This window comes from Vicugna pacos, chromosome 3, assembly GCF_048564905.1.
Source record: "Vicugna pacos chromosome 3, VicPac4, whole genome shotgun sequence".
Classification (NCBI taxonomy): domain Eukaryota; kingdom Metazoa; phylum Chordata; class Mammalia; order Artiodactyla; family Camelidae; genus Vicugna; species Vicugna pacos.
In genome coordinates this window covers 66,874,305-66,893,659 of record NC_132989.1, presented here as the reverse complement: position 1 = coordinate 66,893,659, position 19,355 = coordinate 66,874,305, and the positions used below count along the sequence as shown (strand labels likewise).

The 19,355-nt window shown below is 41.7% G+C and overlaps 1 protein-coding gene across 2 annotated transcripts in view; it reads left to right on the top strand.

Moving 5' to 3' along the window:
- Positions 1 to 19,355, top strand: part of RASGRF2 (Ras protein specific guanine nucleotide releasing factor 2) — a 203,873-nt gene that overhangs the window by 48,646 nt on the left and 135,872 nt on the right. For both annotated transcript variants that reach the window (XM_031674454.2, XM_031674449.2), the window contains exon 2: positions 9,134 to 9,240. In XM_031674454.2, coding sequence (XP_031530314.2) covers positions 9,134 to 9,240 — 107 coding nt within the window. The remainder of the gene's footprint in view (positions 1 to 9,133; positions 9,241 to 19,355) is intronic.

The window sequence follows — 19,355 nt, the reverse complement described above, 5'->3', positions numbered from 1 at the left end:
AAATTAAGTGCTAATAATTATTGCTGAATAGTTAGCACTTAAAATGTAAAAAATGAAACATTTCAAAGGCCTCTTTCTGTCATTTTTGTAATGTTATGAACTCAGTGCTTCTGATTAAAAACCATCCATGCAACAGTGGTTCTTAGTTACTTTGATAAGTGTAACTGATTATTATCAATAAAAACCGGGCACAGTGTCATAAAAGACTTCCCCTCTCAAAAGGCAGTAATTACTTCTTTATTTAGATATGTATTTTCTTTTATTCCCATTTTGGTAACTTGCCATGCAATAAAAACTGAGGTATTGAACAGCAAAATCTCTAACCTTAGCCCATTATTCCTATTTGTGCCTTCTGGAGCTACACGGGAGAAATCTAAAGTCTGTCTCATTATACATATTTCTCCTGCTCATTTTTTTTTTTTTTTGGCATAACCATGGTCCCTCTTTGACAGAGCACCTCAAAAAATTTCCTTGCAGCAGCAGGGGAACTCTAACACTTGCTCAAGTCTTTGTGTCGAAGTATTCTCTTCTCTGCTAAGTGGTACTAACTAAGCCAGATGTGAACAGCATACATTTTCATTAAATGTACTTTTTACACAAATGTGAATGTGGTTGGCAAATGGAAAATAAGTAAAACCAATGGGTGAAATGAGAAAGTGATGAAGATGGCAAGAAGTAAAAAGATTCGGGGAGTTTCATGAGAAGTTGGAGGTTCCGGGTTAATTCAGGAGAGGGGAGGGTAGAATGGACATTGGAATGGTGAGAAAGTTTAGTTGCCTTGCTGTAAAAGAAGGCTGTGATAATGGTGACTGAATTCACAGGTGTGCTCAGTCAGTGGCTCAAGGCTGCTCCGTGGGAATTAGATGTTTCTCTCTATAGGTAATAAACTTCTCTCTCTATAGGTAATAAATAAACAGGAGGATTGGGGACAGAGTGAAGCCAATCACATAGATCAAATGTTATCTTTAGTAACATCTGTGCCTTTCTGAAGTGGGAATACAAGAGGAAGACAGGCATTTGTATGAGAAGGTAACAAAACCTGGAGAGGAATCATTGCCTTTTCCTGCAAGCCAGGGGTGATGACTTAAGCCACCATGTATTTTATGCTTCCCTTTTCATAAATTTCATTATGCCTGATGATTTATGGGAGCTCAGATCCCTTGGTTGATGAGTTTCTCTGTCCCAATTTTTGTGTGATAACCTTTCAAAGATTTGAAGAATCACCAAATATATCAAGTTCTTTTAGCCAGTCTTAAAATGACAGGTTTTCTGACCACCTTGGTACAGTTTAATTTGACTTACTTCTTTGTGAAATTTGGAAGCCGGACATAATGTATTTTTCCTGTTGCGGTAGAAAACCAGAGTAGGAGCCAGTTAAACTTTTACTCCTTGAGCTGAATTCTAAGCTAAATTCTTGTCCATTTAAATATGTTTAATAGAAGAATATATTCTGAGGCAGTTCTTAAATGCTAATACTGTAGCAGAGGGTGGATTTTATGCATGCTAATACTCTGTTTTATTCATAGTTTCAAGTTTACAGTCTATGTGTTGGCTTCTGTTGGGACAAATCATTCAGCAAATTCTTGCATGGCATTGAAGCTTCAAAATACAACTCCTCTCTAAGCCTTTGGGAAAATTAGAAATCTTTTTATCATGACTAACAAACGACCACAAAAAAATCCACAAGAGCAAAACAACCAACAAACAACCACCATAATAAAAAACAGTATGACCTCTTCTTAATTACCAAGTACCCAATGTGTTGGTTCATAATTATAATGCATTCTTTTCTTTTTTCTCCCCATGCACTTTTATCTGAGGAAAGCAGTGGGGAGAAAGCAGGAGGAACACTCAAATTACTCAGTTCTGCAGAGCTGGAACAAGCCTGGTGTCCTAGGCAGGCTAGAGGGGACTGGTTTCCTGGTGAGATCTGGCAGTCCCCACACCACAGTAATGACAAGACACGCGTCCTGCTCTTCAAGACACGCTGATGTGTGTTACTGCGTTTGATCTTCACCCTGGGGTTAGGAGGAAAGGTGGCCTTGTCTTCACTTGGTCCAAGAACAAACTAAGCACAAGAGGAACTTGCCAGAGTTCACACTGTGTCACTGGAGGCAGGACAGAATCCTGGTGTCACCTCTTCTAGCCTGGGGCTCTTTCTGCTGAACCACACTGCTTACTCAGATGTGACATGACTTTCTGAGGTTGGCTTGTACTGAAGCGAATGTGCCCATGGCAAGACCTCTGAATCTCAGAGTTGAAAAGAAAGCGAACCAAGAGGGAGGGGGAAAGCCTTCAGCATCTCAGGTCTTTGTTCTTAAGAAGACCTGGAGGAAGTAGTTGGGAGATTTGACACATAATGACAAAGAATGAGCTTCAACATATAACCATGATATGAAAAGATGGAATCTATAAAGTAGTTGGAAAATCTGTCTCCTTTAATTTACACAAAATCTTCTTTGGAGCTGAAAGTACCCATGAGATAGAGCTGTGGTCAAGAAATAATCCCACTATACAAAAACAGTCACTGAGGGAGGAGAGTGAAATGCTTTCTCTTCTAGAGACCGATGGTGCTGGGTCCAGGATATAACGCTGCAGGCTTTTCTTGTTCAGTGAGTGCCACCCCCCTCCCCCGCCCCCCGGCTGGCATAGTGGTGACCAGATGCAGGGGGCAGAGAAGTCCCTTGTAAGTAACATTTCAATGTCAGGAAGTACAAAAGAGTAGGAGTGCCTGGGGAGGAGGGGAGGAGATGGTATCAAGAAACATGAAGTATTTCCCCCTTTTTTATGCCCACCTTGCTGTTATTTTCAGCCTGTCTTCTCTTATCTCTCTCTCACACACGGCCAGGGCGACGGCAGCAAATCACATTTAGAGGATCTGTCTGTGCCTCTCGGGCTCAGGGGTGAGATCCTTTTCTCTTACGTGGGGGCCACTCATGTGCCGGGAACACTTACTGACATTCCCGTGAATGCTAAAGATAGTCGTCAGGTTGGGTGAAGTTAAACCCCTGGGAGTGAAAATTAATATGAGGGCACATAAAGCTCAGTCTTATCACTGTATGGGATATTAGATATTTAAAATGTATTTCATTTCCATGATACAGGCAGTTACAGAAAGAAGAAAAGGGAAAAGGGAGAAAGAGGAGGAGGTCATGAATCATAGCAAGATTGACATGAGCATAGACTTTGTTATTGCTTTGGAAATGCACCATAGAGGAGAATTGCTGTCCATGGTTTTCATCCATCTGCACATCCAGAGACACTTGGAGTCTCCCTTCTGACTGGGATTGATGGTCATAGCAACCTGTGGGGCTGCTGAGGGAGAAATAGGCTCTGGGAGGCACAGGGCCACTTAGTAGTATTATTCACATTCCTGGAGACTAGGAAGCCCAGATCCCAAAGCCCAGGTGGAGATGGAGAGCTTTGCCTGGCTTTAGAGCATGCTCTGGTCCCAGAGGCACTGCCACTCCAGGCTGCTATGTTATCATGATCACTAGCCCCATGTCCGTTAAGTCACCACGCTGGGAACATTTGGGAGGCATCCATTTCCATCCAGTGTTTGAGGTGCAGGATCAGAAATCTTGCGACCAGAGAGGAGAAGACCATGGCGAGTTCCGGTAGGGCGGCTCCCAGCCCTCCCAGACGGGCCAAGTGCAGGAGGAGGACTCGAGGAGGAATTTCTGCCCCAAAGGCTGCAGAGAGGGTTGGTTTTAGTTCTCTTAACCTAAAGCTGAAAATTTTCAACAACATACACAATAATTAAAAACCCCGAAGTGCCATCAAAGTAATAATACATATGGCACAGTAATAATACATAAAAAAGAGATTATTTTTCTGCCATGTACTTTAAGAAAACCCACAGTGGTTTTTAATTTTCTTCTGAACATCACTGACTTGACCAACATCATTGACTTTCTCTGGGTATATAAGTAGTAGTATAAAGACCTAGACATAGTTTTAACGATGGATAATATCTTTATTGTTGATTATCTAACTGTATGTGTTTATTGTAAATGGCTCAAACAGTTTAAAAATGGAATGGACATATTTTTGTTGGCTATATAGCTATATGTGTTTATTGTAAATGATTCAAACAATCTAGAAATGTGGCAAGTGGAAGTGGTCCCGTAATACCAGCCCCCAGCAGTTGCCACTCTTAGGCCTATAAACTTGCTTCTGACTTGCAGAAGCTTAAGGACCAGAGTTTTGAGTGAGCTTGTGTTCTCATATTGGGTTACATTTGTTCTTTCTGCAAAAACACATAGCATAAACAGCAGCAAACTCATAATAAAAACCAGACAATTGAAAAATGAAAATTCATATAAAGCTACAATGGATACCAATAAGACCCTGAACACTTAAATTTACTAAATCTGCTCGTTACATTGTCTTTCTGGCATTTTATGGTCAATGTAGGTAAGAGGAAGGACCCTTTGGTGAACCTGCCAAACTATAGTGCCTGTTCTTATTGCTCTTCTAGTGGGTTGTGAAAATAATCATAATGTTCTATCTTTCATCTTATGATAAAACTATACACTTGATAGCTTTAGGAGTCCTTTAAAATCTTTTCTCTGGATGTCTACCTTGATTATCATGTGTGGCTGTTTGAAGCAAATTTATTAGGTTAACTATAGCTCATGTTTCTTTACTGATGATCATTTATTCACCAAACATTGTTGGGATATGTGTGTGCCCAGCACAGTGCTAGGATCAAGGGTACAAAAGGACAAGTCCTGCAAAGAGAGAGACACATGCATGGACAACTCTAAAGCTATGTGAGCAGTGTGCACTGGGTTACTGAAACGCAGGAGAGAGTGACTCCTTTTTGCCAGAAGGTGCCTGGGAAAGATTCATAGAGGAATTGATGCTTCCTGATGAGTCACGAAAGTTCAGTAAGAATTTGCAGGTGGAGGAGGGACTAGAGGTGAAGAAAATCATAGAGAGACATTGAGAGAGAAGGAAATTAACATTTGTGAAGTGCCTTTGGGGTGCCAGGCACTGCATGTCAGTTGATTCAATCCTGGAAGGTCTATATCATTGTCCTCATTTTGCCCATGAGGAGACTCAGTCTCAGAAGGTTACATGACTTGCCCAAGGTCTCCTAACTCGAGTTACCACACTTGGAGGAGTCAGGATTCACATCCAGGTCTGATGACTCCCAAGACCCAGCTCTATCAGTAGCATGAGGCTGAGGAAAGAGCTTGTCTTCTTGGGGGAGTGACGGGTTGATTGGCTGGAGCGTGGCATACATCAGAAGAAAGAGGCAGAAATGAGGTTAAAAACGGAGAAAGAGGCCAGTTTGTGAAGGGTATTTTCAGCCTGCACAAGATTTGCTCTTTAGAAGTTTAAGAATACCAGCGAGGGTTTGTAAACAGACACAAAAGCTCAGATTTATCTTTTAGAAAGAACTCTGGCCACACTGTTTGGGCTGGAGGGAGTTGGGTAAGATTGCAGGCAGAATTGCAGATTTATCCTCACTATACTTAGATGTGCAAAGAAAATATTTTTCTGAAGTTGACCGGACTTTCTCCTTTAGACCCCCTCTTCACTTAATAAGTGGAGAAAAAAGAACCTGCATTTAGCTGAGAGTAGTAAATTCAGTCTGCTCCAGTCATGTAAAAGGCAATTCATTCTTTTTTCTGTGCCTCACTAAGATGGTGACTCAGTAAGGGGTGGCTCACACATCCTTGAGATCGTGTGTGTGTGTGTGTGTGTGTGTGTGTGTGTGTGAGAGAGAGAGAGGCTGGGGGGCGGTCTTTGCTGGTGCTCACTGGGGTCTGGCATTATTCTGGCTTCACCTCAGTTGCCTCTTGGCATCTGTTGCTGAAGTGTGTGGCTGCTGTGACTTGTAGTCCATTCTCAGGTCAGTCAGGGCCTGGTTGCCCATTTTACTTACATAAAACCACCATGGCTCTTTCTGGGGTTTGATACCTGCCCCCGCAAGAGGTCTGTAAGCCCCCTGCCCTCCCCAGTCCTCCATGGTAGTCTTGGGGATGTCCACCCCACTTGGAAGCTAGGGAGGCTCTGGATAGACCCTTTCTTTACTTAAGTGGTGTGCCACCAGTTTTATTGATTTACATGATACGGTCACTACCCATGGGGTCACCACTTCATGTTGTCCTGAGGGTAAGGGCTGGGGAAGAGGCCATTCTGTGAGATGACCTTCTCTAGGGCTCCAAAGGGAAGGTGGTACAGAGGCTCCTCAGTTTTTGGCTTTGTCATCTGCTGTTTTAAATCCTCACCCTTCCTGGGACTTTAGGCCCAAGTGGGAAGGAGCTGTACCATATGTGTCTCTGCTGCCTTCTGCTTTCTCTGTCGACTTAGGCCACTCCTATCCACCTTTCTCCTTGTGTTCCCAACTCACTGAGACTTCCCCTAGGTCTTCCAGTCCTCCTTCCAGAGAGGCTGTTAACCTCCCACTTTGGGCTATAGTAGCAGCCAGGATATAAGGAAGGAGAGAGATGAGCTGTGAGATTAAAGCCACCTCAACTGGAAAGTATTTCAAACCTGTCATATCTGTCATCCGTGACAGAGCTGAAACAGTAATCTAGTGAGGGATAAAAGCCGGAAGAGAGTCGGGGGGGAGCAGTGGTGAAACCAAACGTGGGGCTGATAAGAGGAGGAAGTTGAGGGTTTGGGGTTCCTAGTTGGGGCACCTGCTGGATAAAGACACACGTGGCAGAGAAAGCACAAGGCGAGAAGGAATAGTTGTGAAGGCAGGAGAAGGAGGATGAGCATTAGGGGGTGGGAGGGAGGGAAGGAAGGTGATGAATGAATTCAGTCTTGGACATGATTGAAGTGCTGGCTAATGGGAGAAATATGTGGCTCGCACCGGGAGAGGATCTGCCTGGAGAAATAGATTTGGGACCAGATGAAACGATCCAGGGAGAAAAAGAAGGGAAGCTCACTGCCACTGTAGATGCTGCATGTAAAGACATAAACAAGGTCATCACTGTTTTAATTCTTCCTTGCACTTGATGATAACCCAGTACTTTGGAACTTCTCCTCTCGTTTCCTGCTGTGGGGCAGGTCAGAGGTCACAGAGTACCATCGAGGGTGACCGCTGATGCTTTTGGTTCCCAAGGGGACCTCTGAAGCCTCAGGTCCTACACGAAGATCCGTGGCATACTGGGCTCATATCAGAATGAGGCCAGAATGCACAAAGAAAACTTTTTGATGAGTGGCTTAAGTTGAATAATTTGCAGGTACATGGAGAGGTGGTGTTTGATTATTGGTGGTCGAGCAGAATTTGTTAAGCAAAGTCCTGGATACATAACCTGTACTTCTCAAAACTGTCCGTCACTGTTAGGCCCGAGACATGGGCTAACTTTTGGATGTACTCTGCTAATATGACGACCTTGCTGGCTTTTAAAGGTGGCTTTTAATTGGCTTCCCGAGCAGCGGCTGCTGTTGAGGTGCTGGTTGCAGCCTTGGGACATCAGATTCATTAAGTATTTCCTCTTCCTGGACTGGGCATCTGCCCTTGGATGGTAGCCAGCGGCTTCTGAAATGCCGTCACTTATAGGATTGCCCTTTAAGCCACTGATTTGTTATTTGGTTGAGTTTTGACTCTTTTCCTCTCAAATTTAAATGGAGCTTTACTGAATATAGTGCTAAGCTGAATTTTTCCCATTCTCAGTGGCATTTCCCCCTAGTTCATAGCAGTTAGGCTTCTGGCTAGACAAGAGGTTTAAGGATTAAAGACAGCTTGTCATTTATGAGGCTCAGGACTGTCCGTGAGGAAGGGCGGTGGATTATCTCAGAGGCGTGTCCTCATTTGGCTGATGATTTATGCACAGGTAACATGAGAAGTCTTTTAGCCAATTTCTTCCTTGTTTGTAAAATTGTGCTGAAAATGCTACGATTTTTTGGAATCTATCTCTAGGACTATGGTCCTGAAGTTTTTTTTTTAACTGAAGTATAGTTGGTTTATAATATATTAGTTACAGGTGTACAACATAGTGATTCGATATTTTTTATAGATTAAAAGCTTTTGTCCTGAGGTTTTTAATTCATTTGAAGAAAATGAGTACGTAACAGTCACACTGAATACTCAGAAGTTTGGGGGGAGCAGTGGGAAGGTAGGACGTCAGAAAGAACTTGGATTTTGTCTTTGGTTTTCCGTCTCAGAGCAGCTGTGTGGTGCTGATTCTTTTTGTGCCCCAGGATGAAGTCTTAGGCAGGCCTGGTGTATTTGCTGATCATTCTCATAAAAAAAAGTTCTCCAGTTATACTTCCTTTCCAGACAGTCTCAGTTTGGTAATTAATACGTCTAGCCTCCAGTAGACTGGTTTAAAGTGACAGCTTCTCCTGTCCCTGGCTCATATTCTAGATTCGCTTTGTCAAATTCCACCCAAAGTAAACCTGTTGGTCATTTTATTGGAAAACATTAAAATGACAGATTAATTTACTGTTTAGAGGCGATACATTTATTTTCTTAAGTTCTTCAGCTATTTATACTTCTTTGCTATTATTGCAAATGCAGTGTTTTCAAAGTTAAGTTTCCTATTTGTTGATATTGTACCAAAGTGCAATAGATTTTTGTACAGTGATTTTATATCCAGCAATTTTGTTGGATGTTCTTAATAGTTTTTCAGTGAATTTTTTATATAGACACTTACATCATCTGTGCAAAATGATTTTTTCCCTTGCTTTCCATTTCTTTTTTCCTTTATTTTTCTATGTTGCCCTCCAGACAGAATTGGTTAATAGAAGTGATGATAATTGCTGTTTTTTCCTTATTTTTGATTTGAGAAGGTTTGCTTATAATAGTTCATCATTAGGTAAAATGTTTGTGGTATGTGTTTGGTGGATATCCTTTACCAGGCTCAGAAATTTCTCCTTCTGGCTTGCCAGGCATTTTAATTGTATGTTTGTGTAGAATTTTATCAAATACCTTTTCTGTATCGGAGATACTGTGAGTTGAATCTCATTGAGGGGTGATAAGATGCAACCTGTGGTATCTTCTAGTGCAGAGTCAATGCCAAGTGGACTGGGAGTGTTATTATTACATTTTGAAATATGATTTATGTGATGTGAATGCATTTTGTAAATACATACCCTTTGTAGAAAACTACTGTGTTATGTTGTTGTGCTTGAAAAATAAAACGTAACTTTTTGTTTTTCTTTCCAGTATTACTTTACTGTTCTTTTCGGTCACGAGGGTCAGAAACCACTAGAGCTGCGCTGTGAGGAGGAGCAGGACGGTAAAGAGTGGATGGAGGCCATTCACCAAGCCAGGTATGGATGCAAATCCTCAGTGTGATCCTAGGTTGTCTGGGTCTTGCATCGGGGGTTCACCGTTGGTGGTAGTTTCGGAAGAACTTGCAATTCCAAAACGTGTTTCCTCTTGGCACCGCCTCCTTAGTCCTGTGTGAGATGATTCTTTGTGCTTTCTGTGGGTATATATTCTAGCTCAAGATAAAAGGTAATAGAATAATAATAATGATAATTATTGAACACGGGAATTGCTTCTACGTGCCGAGCACTGTTCTTAGTGCTTCTCAGTTAAGGAATCTGTTAAATGTATTGATTCACTCATCCTCTCAGCAGTCTGTGAGAGGCATATCATAATCACCCCCCTTTTACAGAGAAGGACTCTGAGGCCTGGAAGGTTGGTTTACTTGCTTGAGGTCGCACCGCTAGTGAGTGGCAGAGCTGGGACACGGACCCAGCCGAGCCTGCACTTGTAAGCCCTGCCCTGTGCAGCCTGGTTACTGGGAAAGGTGACGCCAGTGTCTCCCTAGGGAAATAGAAGAGTGTGCTTCTGCTTCCTCCTGAGAAATACTAGGGAGGTGGAAATGAGCACACTCAGCCTAAATGGGAATAAGAAGTCCAAAAGGGATGCAGGCAGACCCCTCTCTTTTATTTTTCATACTCAATTCTGAAGTCCTGTCCATTTTTGGGTCTAATGGACCCATGCTCGCCTGTCCTGCCCTAACCCAGGCTCTCCTCACTCCATGTCCCTGCTCAGGTCCCTGGTGATTCAGAGCAAAACTCAGGCTGGGACACATGACTTTTTCTTTACTGGACATGCCCCCTTACCCCCGGCTTCTCCTAGAAGTCCATTCACGTCTCTACCACCCACTCTCGGACACTCCCTGACAAGTCCGTGCCCACTGGCCCCCTTCTCTGAATGGCTGAAGTGCTTGCCGTACCGCATGTGGAATGTTTAACAGTTTGAGACAATTCAGGTTATTTTTTACATACTTCACATGTCGGATTCTGTTTCCTGAGCTGGATTGATGCTCCTTGAGAGTGAGGAGGATGATGGGGGCACAGTCATTTCTGAATACTGCGCAGTACTGATTCTGTAGTAGATCATCAGGAAATGTTTTCAGATTGATTATAAAGAGAATAAGATATTTGTCAACAGTGAGTTTAGGATGGTTTTTGAACCCTGGAGACTTTTTTCCCTTCTCCGCTCTTCTTTCTTCAGCTACTTTACATTGATCACCTGCTCCCTGGCAGGCAGCATGCTAAGTGCATTACATACTTGTCTTTTTTTATTCCTCCTGACTACCCAGTAGAGTATTATTAACTCCATTTTACAAATGAGAAAACAGAGGTTCATGACGATTAAGCAGATTGGCCAAAGTTGTTCAACGGCCGGGCTGGGATGTAAAACCAGGTCTCCCTGACTTGGGAACCTTCAACCAGTGTCTCTTGTGCTTCTCTTCATCACTGTCTCTTTTTTTTCTTTAGTCTTTCCCTCTTCTATTACTTTTTCTCTTCCTCTAATTCAAAGATGAAAATGGATTAATGTGAAGTCAGAGCTGAGAGTAGTTTATTTGCGAAAAATTTCAGTTCCTTTTCTTTCCACCCCTCCAAAATGTTTCTCTGAGATGCACAGTGTCGGTGACCAAATACTGCTCTCCAAGGGGGCCTCCGAGGGCAGCTTGCCAACATCGTGATCCAGGCACATTGTTCGGCTGTCTTCGCTCTCGGTGTCTCTACTTGAGGGTGTTGCTCCAGACTTAGGACTAATGCAGACTGACTCACTGTGGTGGAAGATCAGGTCTTCAAAGGAGACAGAAATATCAAGTTGGCAAGGTAGAGCCCTTGGGTCATTTCCAGACACCATCTTTGTGACTATTTCTGTTCCTTTCTACCTGGGAGTTAAAATGAAGTAAATAATTTAAAACGTGTAATTGCTCATCTTTTTCCTTTCAGAAGAGCCAGACATCACTAGTAGCCTAAATGCCTTTGTAGTTGCCAAGCAAATATTGTAGTGAACCAAATAGAGTATGGATTACTTTAAAAGTGGTAAAATTTCAAGTAAGAGGTGTTTTTGTATACCATGAAAATTTTGTCATATTTATGGAAGTAGGTCAGTAACTGTTTGGTATTGATTGACATATGTTCAATCCAAGGCTTGCATGATCTTGTCAGGAAACCATTGACATAGATTCTAAAACGATAGATTTTAGAAATCACTTTAGTGGCTTAGGTAATCGAATGGTGAAAATTCTCTTCTCTTTTGGCTTTGAATATGTGGTTAATAATTGATCTTTTTTCCTGATGTCCTGACTTTTGGTCCATTAGATTTGCTTTTACTTTGACTTAAGGTCCAGGACTGGGTTCTTTGATGATTTCCTTTTAATTTGACTGCTTTATACCTGAGTTCTCATCTTTGACTTTTTGCATTGAGATGCTTCTTAAACTTTTATTTTCTAAATCAGGGAAGATAATAACTTTTTATTGAAGTTTCATTAAGTTGAGTTTTGGGTGTAAACTTGGGTCTGTGAAATTCATCCTGACTTTGTTTAGACGTGAGCAGAGCCAGAAGGTGAATGAAGCTGATTCAGAGATAGGATTTGTCAGCCACTTTTGCGTGGCCTTGTGCTAGTTAAACAGCTGGTTGGTTGACTAAACACTGCCTTTAGAGGACGGTCTGATGGCATTAATTTGGTCCTGCTGCCTTTTTAATGGACAGTGTTCAATAATTGTGGTATTATTCATCCCTCTTTTTAAGTCTGAGCTTTGGATTAACTGATGACTATTTTAGCCTGAGACTAGTTCTTTTCTGAGCTACAGATCCTTCTGCAGATACTACATAGAAACAGGGACTGCGCAGAATCCTTCTCTTGATCATTGCTCTTTTCCTGAAATGTTTCTCGGTACTGGCCTGGATGTTTTATCTTTGGTGCATGAAAATCACATCCTTGAGGCTGGCTTTTGTACCTCAGAGCTAAATCTACTTGCCCCAATTTGCCTTCAGAGGATCTTTAGGTCATTTTCTGGCATGTCAAGTTGCATGTTATCTTCCTGAGAAAAGACATCTTTGTGGAAATTAACATTCTCATTTTGAAGCTTTGACCTGGCCCAAGAAGCTTGTTTTACTGTTTTGCTTGAAATTGTTCGAAACTACATTTCTCAAAACTGGCACATTTAAAATATCACTTCATCACATATTACTGGCACCAGTTCATGGGAAGCTGCTAGCAAGGCTCAGTCTTGTTTTTGTCTGGATGAGGTAAGGCCAGAGTATTTTAGTAGTAATGAAGTCTGTGCTGTTCTATAAATGGTTTGGGAGTTGGGTATGGAACCTTGGACATTTCCAATAACCTAATGTTTCTTTGTTCTCGTCCATATCTGTCCACCATGGTAAACGTAATTGTAGACGTTAGGACAGTCAAAAACACTGATCCAGTTGGTCTTTCAGGCTCACTGGCTGAAAAGACGTCCACATCAGTGTTTTCCACGTTTCATCTGCTGGAGTCAAGGGGAGTCTTGGGGAGCCTTGACAATCAGAAGGTAGTCATGGCCTGGAAGAGGAGCCAGATGTACGAGGTACCAAGGCTCTTCCCATTCTGGCCTGAGCACAGGACCTGAAAAACCTGGTCTGTGACAGTTGGGAAGAGAAGTAGGTGGAGGGTGTCCCAGAGTAGGAGGGAGTAGACTTCAAAGGAACTTGTGACCACCTGGATGTGGGCAGTATTAGAACAGGGTGGCATCTCACACATCTCTCAGGTCCCCAGCTTGAATGGTGTCACTCCCTGGGAGGAGAGATGATGAGTGAGAGCAGGGTTGTGGGATAGAGATGACGAACACTGGCAGGAAGGGCTTCTGCAGGAAGTTGGAGAGTGTGATGTCCTGGAAGGGGCAGTGGGGAGCCACGCACACTGGTGGCTCTCCCTGCGCCTTGGTATGTAAGGTGTGAGAGAATGAGGGTCAGGGCTGCGTGGAGAATGTTACGCCCACTGTCCACACCAAGGAGAGTGTGGCTTTTTGTCACCCTGCACAGCTCTGGCTTATACTTTCAGTGTTTGAGACGGTCCTACTGCCAGCTTTCCAATTTCTCCAAGCGAAACTCAACACCCTACCTCAATGCTCTTTCCCTCCTTTGGTGTGTGCCTGTGGCAGGTGGCTCTTAGGTTTTCCTCAACAGGGAGGGTATTTGCAAGAGAACAAGGAATTGGGCGTATGGTCCCATCCCATAAAGCTCACGTCGGCTTTAGTTCGGCTTGACATAGCCCTTTTCCTTCACCCTGCCAGTTTTGAACTTGATGAGTGGAGAGATTTAATCCTCTAGATAAGATTTTTCAATTAGGCCTGTCTTCTTGTTCACTAAAGAAAGCTCTAATCCAGCCTTTTGGGTCTGCTTTTATCTGTAGTCTTTTTGATTACATGTGCCAGGGGCAGCCTGCTGTTCATAGTCTCTCTCTCCCTCTCTTTCCTTCCCAGTCTCTTCCCCACTTCCCCCAGCGCGCACGCGCATGCACACACATGCACATCCCCATGGTAACTACACCAAACACAAATGCTTGTAACCTCATTCTCTTTACTTGGATAGAGGCTTAATTTAGAGCAAAGTGTGCAATACAAAATCTGTCCGACACTAAAGGCCACTGTGTGTATCATATCATCCCCATAAAATCAGCACATGGTAGAATGTGCAAGGAGCAATCCCTCACAAATCAGAAGAGAGATTACATAGAAAAGCTGAAAATGCTTTATGTATCCCAGCAAAACCACAGGGCTAGAAAATCAGAAATGAGCAGTGATGCTATAGCGCAAAGCAATCCCAAGGCCATGTTGTGTATTCTTCTTGTAGCAGTAAGACTATCCCTGTTAAAAAGTTTGTTTGAGAGCCTGTATTTCTTTACTAAGAACGTCTGTCAGGCTTTTGCCTCCAGATTTGCCACGATGAAAGAGACTTCAGCATTTTTTCCCTTAGAGTTTGAACAGTGCAATACAAAAGAAAAGGGGTGCTATGTTTGTGGACTGTGAAAGACTGGCTTGGTTGATGGTAGAACTTGCTCTCTATAGGGGAAAGTTAGGCTTGAACTGTCTTTAAACAAAAATTTTTTTTAATGGAAGTGTAGCTGATCTACAGTGTTAAGTTTTGGGTGTACAGCAAAGTGATTCAGTTATACATTTTTGTGTGTGTGTGTGTGTATGTATATATATATATATTCAGATTCTTTTCCATTATATGTTATTTCAAGACAATGAATATAGTTCCCTGTGCTATACAGTAGGTCCTTGTTTGAACATTCTTATTTTCAGCCCTTTGTTAATACTTTTACCTGTCGGTTATCTTTCCTGGTCCTGGTCACAGTGTTTTTGCTTCAAATACCTGGCTCCCTCCTTCAGCATCGGGCTTACAGTGCAGTGCGACCTGTGTCTTCCCTCACGGAGCAGATGGTTCACATCCTCATATGCACATGGGCTCCCCTGCAGGAGGGCCCCCCAGGACCATCTCTGGTGCAAGGAAGATCTCTACCATGAGCCTCTTCCCTGATTTTCTTGCTCCCTAAGTTACTCTGTTTCTCTTTTACGGTTCTAATCTGTTTACCTGAGCCTCCTCTCTCCCCCATCGCACTCACCTTGACTTTTTCCTTGTGTTCTTTGATGCTCCTTTAGTCTCTCCCTTCTTCAAATAAACCAGAAAAGCCCCTCATGGTCCTGCACCCTCCTCTAGCTGCCGGACTACGGGGAGAAATGGTTTTGTGGTTCTCCGTCTAGTCCCAGCCCCTGCTCCCTTCTCAGCCCTTGGCGATACGTTTCTGTCTCTACCCTGTTGAAGCAGCTGTCACCTGAGTCAGCAAGGACTTTCCAAGCTTTTCTTTCCTTATATAACCTCAACTTTCCATTTATATTTAATACTTATTTTTGAATGACTCAAGTAATACATATAAATACACGTCTAAAAAAGAAAATCCAAACAGTGCAAAAAGGTGGAGAGTGAAAGTTATTTTCCATTCATATCCTCCCTCCCTCCCCTGACATTCCCCAAGCTCACTTACAGCCTAAAGGTATTTACTAGTAACAATCTGTTTAGTTTTCCTACGTATTTGCATATGTGTAGATAGATAGATAGATAGATTATATGGTTACATACTCTTTATTTACTACTCACATAATTCTCAACTTTCCTTTTATAATGATTTGGGGAGTTTTGTGATATATTTTTTTGACATCATTGCATTTGGGTCTCTATGACCAAAATCTTTTCTTGAAATTCTCTCTTACTTCTATGACACCACTCACTCCTGATTCTTCTTCTACTCCTTTGATCATTTTTCTCATCCCCTTTCACTGCCCCTCATGTTCTGTCCTTTTCCTTTATATGTCACTGCTCCGCAGGCCCTTCTTCTCTCCTTACCTGGCGTCCACTCCCCAGGCTTCCACCGCTTGGGTGGAGCGTCCCTTCTTCGGCTGGCTACTGTGCTGTGTGCACCATGTACTCTTTTCATGTAATGGTCACAATAACTCGTGAAGTAGGTGGTGCTCTCCCCGCTGAGTCTGAGGTCTTGGATGAAATAACCTCCTGAGGGCCACCGATCTAGTGATGGCAGAGCTGGAGTTCAAATGCAGGTCAGGCCTGTGCACTCTCCTGTGTGCTCAGAGTTACCTGATACTCAGTAAGTCCAAAACCAAACTAATTTGTCTCAAACTGGCTTCTTGCCCCCTTCTTCCTTCCTAAGGAACAGTTGCTCACTCAAGACAGCGGGATGTCACCTTGCACCCTCCTCACTGTTCACATCCAATCAGCTGCACTTGTGGATTTGACCCCTGGAACATCTGGTCTCCAGGGCTCTCCACGTCGACGGCGGTTGCCTGGGCTACTTATTGCTCAGGTTCATCACCTGTCTCTCTTCCAAATTTTCCTTCTTCTAATCTATCCTCCACACGATTACCAGAATGCCCTTTCTGAAGAAAACATCTGGTCTGCTGGAAGAACTCCAGGGTTACGTTTAGTTATTTTAGTTATTAAATTCAATTTTCTTCTTATTGTAGAAAAATTTAAACAGGGTAGAGAGAACAGTATAATGGTCTCTCATGTTGCTTTTAAGAAAAAAATTATTTGTTCCTTCAGCTGATATTTACTACCTCCCCACTGAGTTCGGGGGTGCAGTGAGCCAGTCCGAGCAAGGACGGGACCCTCCTGAGCTGAGCTTTGTGATCCTCTCCTGCCACTCCCTCCCCTTGTGCCCTGGGCGCCAGCTGTAGCACCACAGACAGGAATTCTAATGTGCGGGGATGTCCCTTAAGCCTAAGTAACTCCAACTCGTCTTTCAGGACTCAGCTCTCAGACGTCTGCACATCTTCCCGGATCCTCTTCCTCCCCGTCTAGGAAGGGCTGACCATTCCCTTCTGTGAGTCCCCTCTGTAACCCCTTATTTCTCTCAAAGCACCTATGGGATTGTTGCATTGATTTGCTTGCCTGACTCTCTCTGTCAGCCTGAATTCCTTCAGCATCGACATGTCCTGCTTGTCTCTTATCCCCTGCTCCTGGCTTAGTGCCAAATTGCTTTTCAGAATTGTGTGTCCAGCTTTACTCCATGAGGGCATGAGAAAGCTGGAATTATTGTTTAAAAATCATTATATTGATGAGTGGAAAATGGTATCTTGGTGTAATGAGCATTTCTTTGATTATTGGTGAGATTGACAATTTTTTCTGTTGTTATTGTTAGTCTCTGTTTCCTATATGAATTTTTATTTCGTGTTTATTTCCCCGTTTTTCCTGTTGCTGTTTTTCTTATCAATTTGTGTATGAGCTCTTTGTATGACAAAGATATTATCTGTCTTTTGTATTTGTTGTAAATTCCCCCATGTCTTTTTTTTGTCTTGTACTAACATCTGTGGCATTTTTTGACATGAAGAGTTTCTGAATTATAATGCAGTGAAATTATTGCTTTTGGGGGGAGGTTGTTCTATTGCTCTTTAAGAACATTATTATTTAAAAAATTGAGATATAATTCACATACTATAAAATCCACCATTTTAAAGTGTACAATTTAGTGGTTCTTGGTATATTCACACAGCTATACAATCTAATTCTAGAACATTTTCAACATCTAAGAAAGAATGTCCATGCCCATGTCCATTAGCAGTTACTCCCTTTTCCCCGATTCCCTCAGCCCTCATCAACTGCTAATCTACTTGCTGTCTCTGGATTTGCCCATTCTGGACATTTCATATAAATGGACTCATGTAAGCCTCATGTGTCTGTCTTCTTTCACTTTGTGTAATGTTACCAAGTTTCATCCATATTGTAGCATAATCAGTCTTCCATTCCTTTTAATGGATAAATGCTATTCCATTGTATGGATGTACCACATTCTATTTATCCATTCATCAGCTGATAGACATTTGGCTCGTTTCTACTTTTTGCTGTTAGAAACAATGCTGGTATGAATATTTGTGTTCAAGTTTTTGTGTGGGCATATGTTTTCAATTCTCTTGAGTATGTTCCCAGGAGTAGAATTATTGAATCATATGGTAACTCTAAGATTTTAGAGGAACTGCCAGACTGTCTTCCCCATGGCTGTGCCACTTTACACTTCCACGAGCATCGTATGAGGGTTCCAATTTCTCCACAGCCCCACCAACACCTGTTTCCATTGCTGTTTTGCCTATAGTCTTCCTAGTGGAAATTAAATATGAGAATTTATAAACCCCTTTAATCCATTTGTGTTTAATGAATATAGTTAGAAATATATTCTTGCTAAAGAATTTTTGATAATAATAAAGAGAATTCTACCAATACCTATTTGTGCATACTTGTAAAGAAGTAAAAGTCTCAGTATTAGGAAAGAATCAATATGAACTGTGATACAAGACATATTCCTCAGTTTTGTAGTCTGGCACTATAAAATGTATTTAACTTTAGAAGCGTTCCTTAAAATGTCTTTGTACCAAAATAATAACTTTACCATTATTGACTTTCTGTTATATTTACTTAAAACAATATTTTTCTTGTTTTTTATATTTCATTGTGCTTTAAAGATTATTGACAACTTTCCACATGTCCCAAAGTTAGTCAAATGTTGAAGTAGTGAACCACAACTGTGACCTGGAAAGAAGGAGCAGTGTTTCAAACAGGGAACTTTAATCTTTACTCTTTTTGGTCTCTTCTAACAGAGATGCTTGAGTTTTCACTCATTGTAAAGGGGGCAGCTTAGAGGAGATCCTGTGTGTAGAAAGAAAAGAGATTATGAGAGTGAGCTAGTGCTAGAACCTCACATTAGTGTGATACCTGAAAAATGTTTTGATTAGCCAGTGGTGTGGAGCTATTGATGTAAGAGAATTTGAGAGCCAGAAAAATGAAAGGTAGCAATGCTAAAGTGGCCATGAATGATGCTACGGAGGCCTGGTCGTGCTTGGATCAGGGCACTGCTGCCTGTGCTCAGACAAATATTGCTTACACAGGAACTGCACCACTGTCATCCAGGACTGGATTTTCCCAATTCTCAAAGACACTGTGATATGAGAAATGCTGATTCGAAAGTTTTCTCAATAAAACTGAGCATAATCCTGGAGCTAGTGGGAATTTTTCTTCAGTTACCTGTTACATGACTTTTCCGTTTGGATTTTACTATAGCACTCTCTCTCTCTCTCTCTCTCTCTCGCTCGCTCGCTCGCTCTGTGATATGCTAGATATATATGCTAATTATAATATTATAATTATGTTTTAATTATAATAGTATTATTATGTATGTTTATAATTATGTTTATAATTATGTTTATAATGATAATAATATTGTATATAATATATATTTATAATTTATATAGTTTATATATTATATACAAATTTATACAGTTTTATATTATAAATTTATGTTATTTATATATTTATATAATATATTTATAATATTATATAATATATTTATATAACATATAATATTATAATTACCATATATCTAGCATTTTATATATGTATCTCTCATTAGCAAATATGTCTTCAATCGAAATAACTAGGATGAAATTCTAGCAATTCCTTGCTAAGCTAATATAATTTTTCCCCTTCTATAAAAATAATTAAGGCCTATAATTTTATACTGTGCCTCTTCTCTGGGCTGTTCAAGGATTCTTCTGGAATATTTCCTTCTCTCCTAAATGGAGTA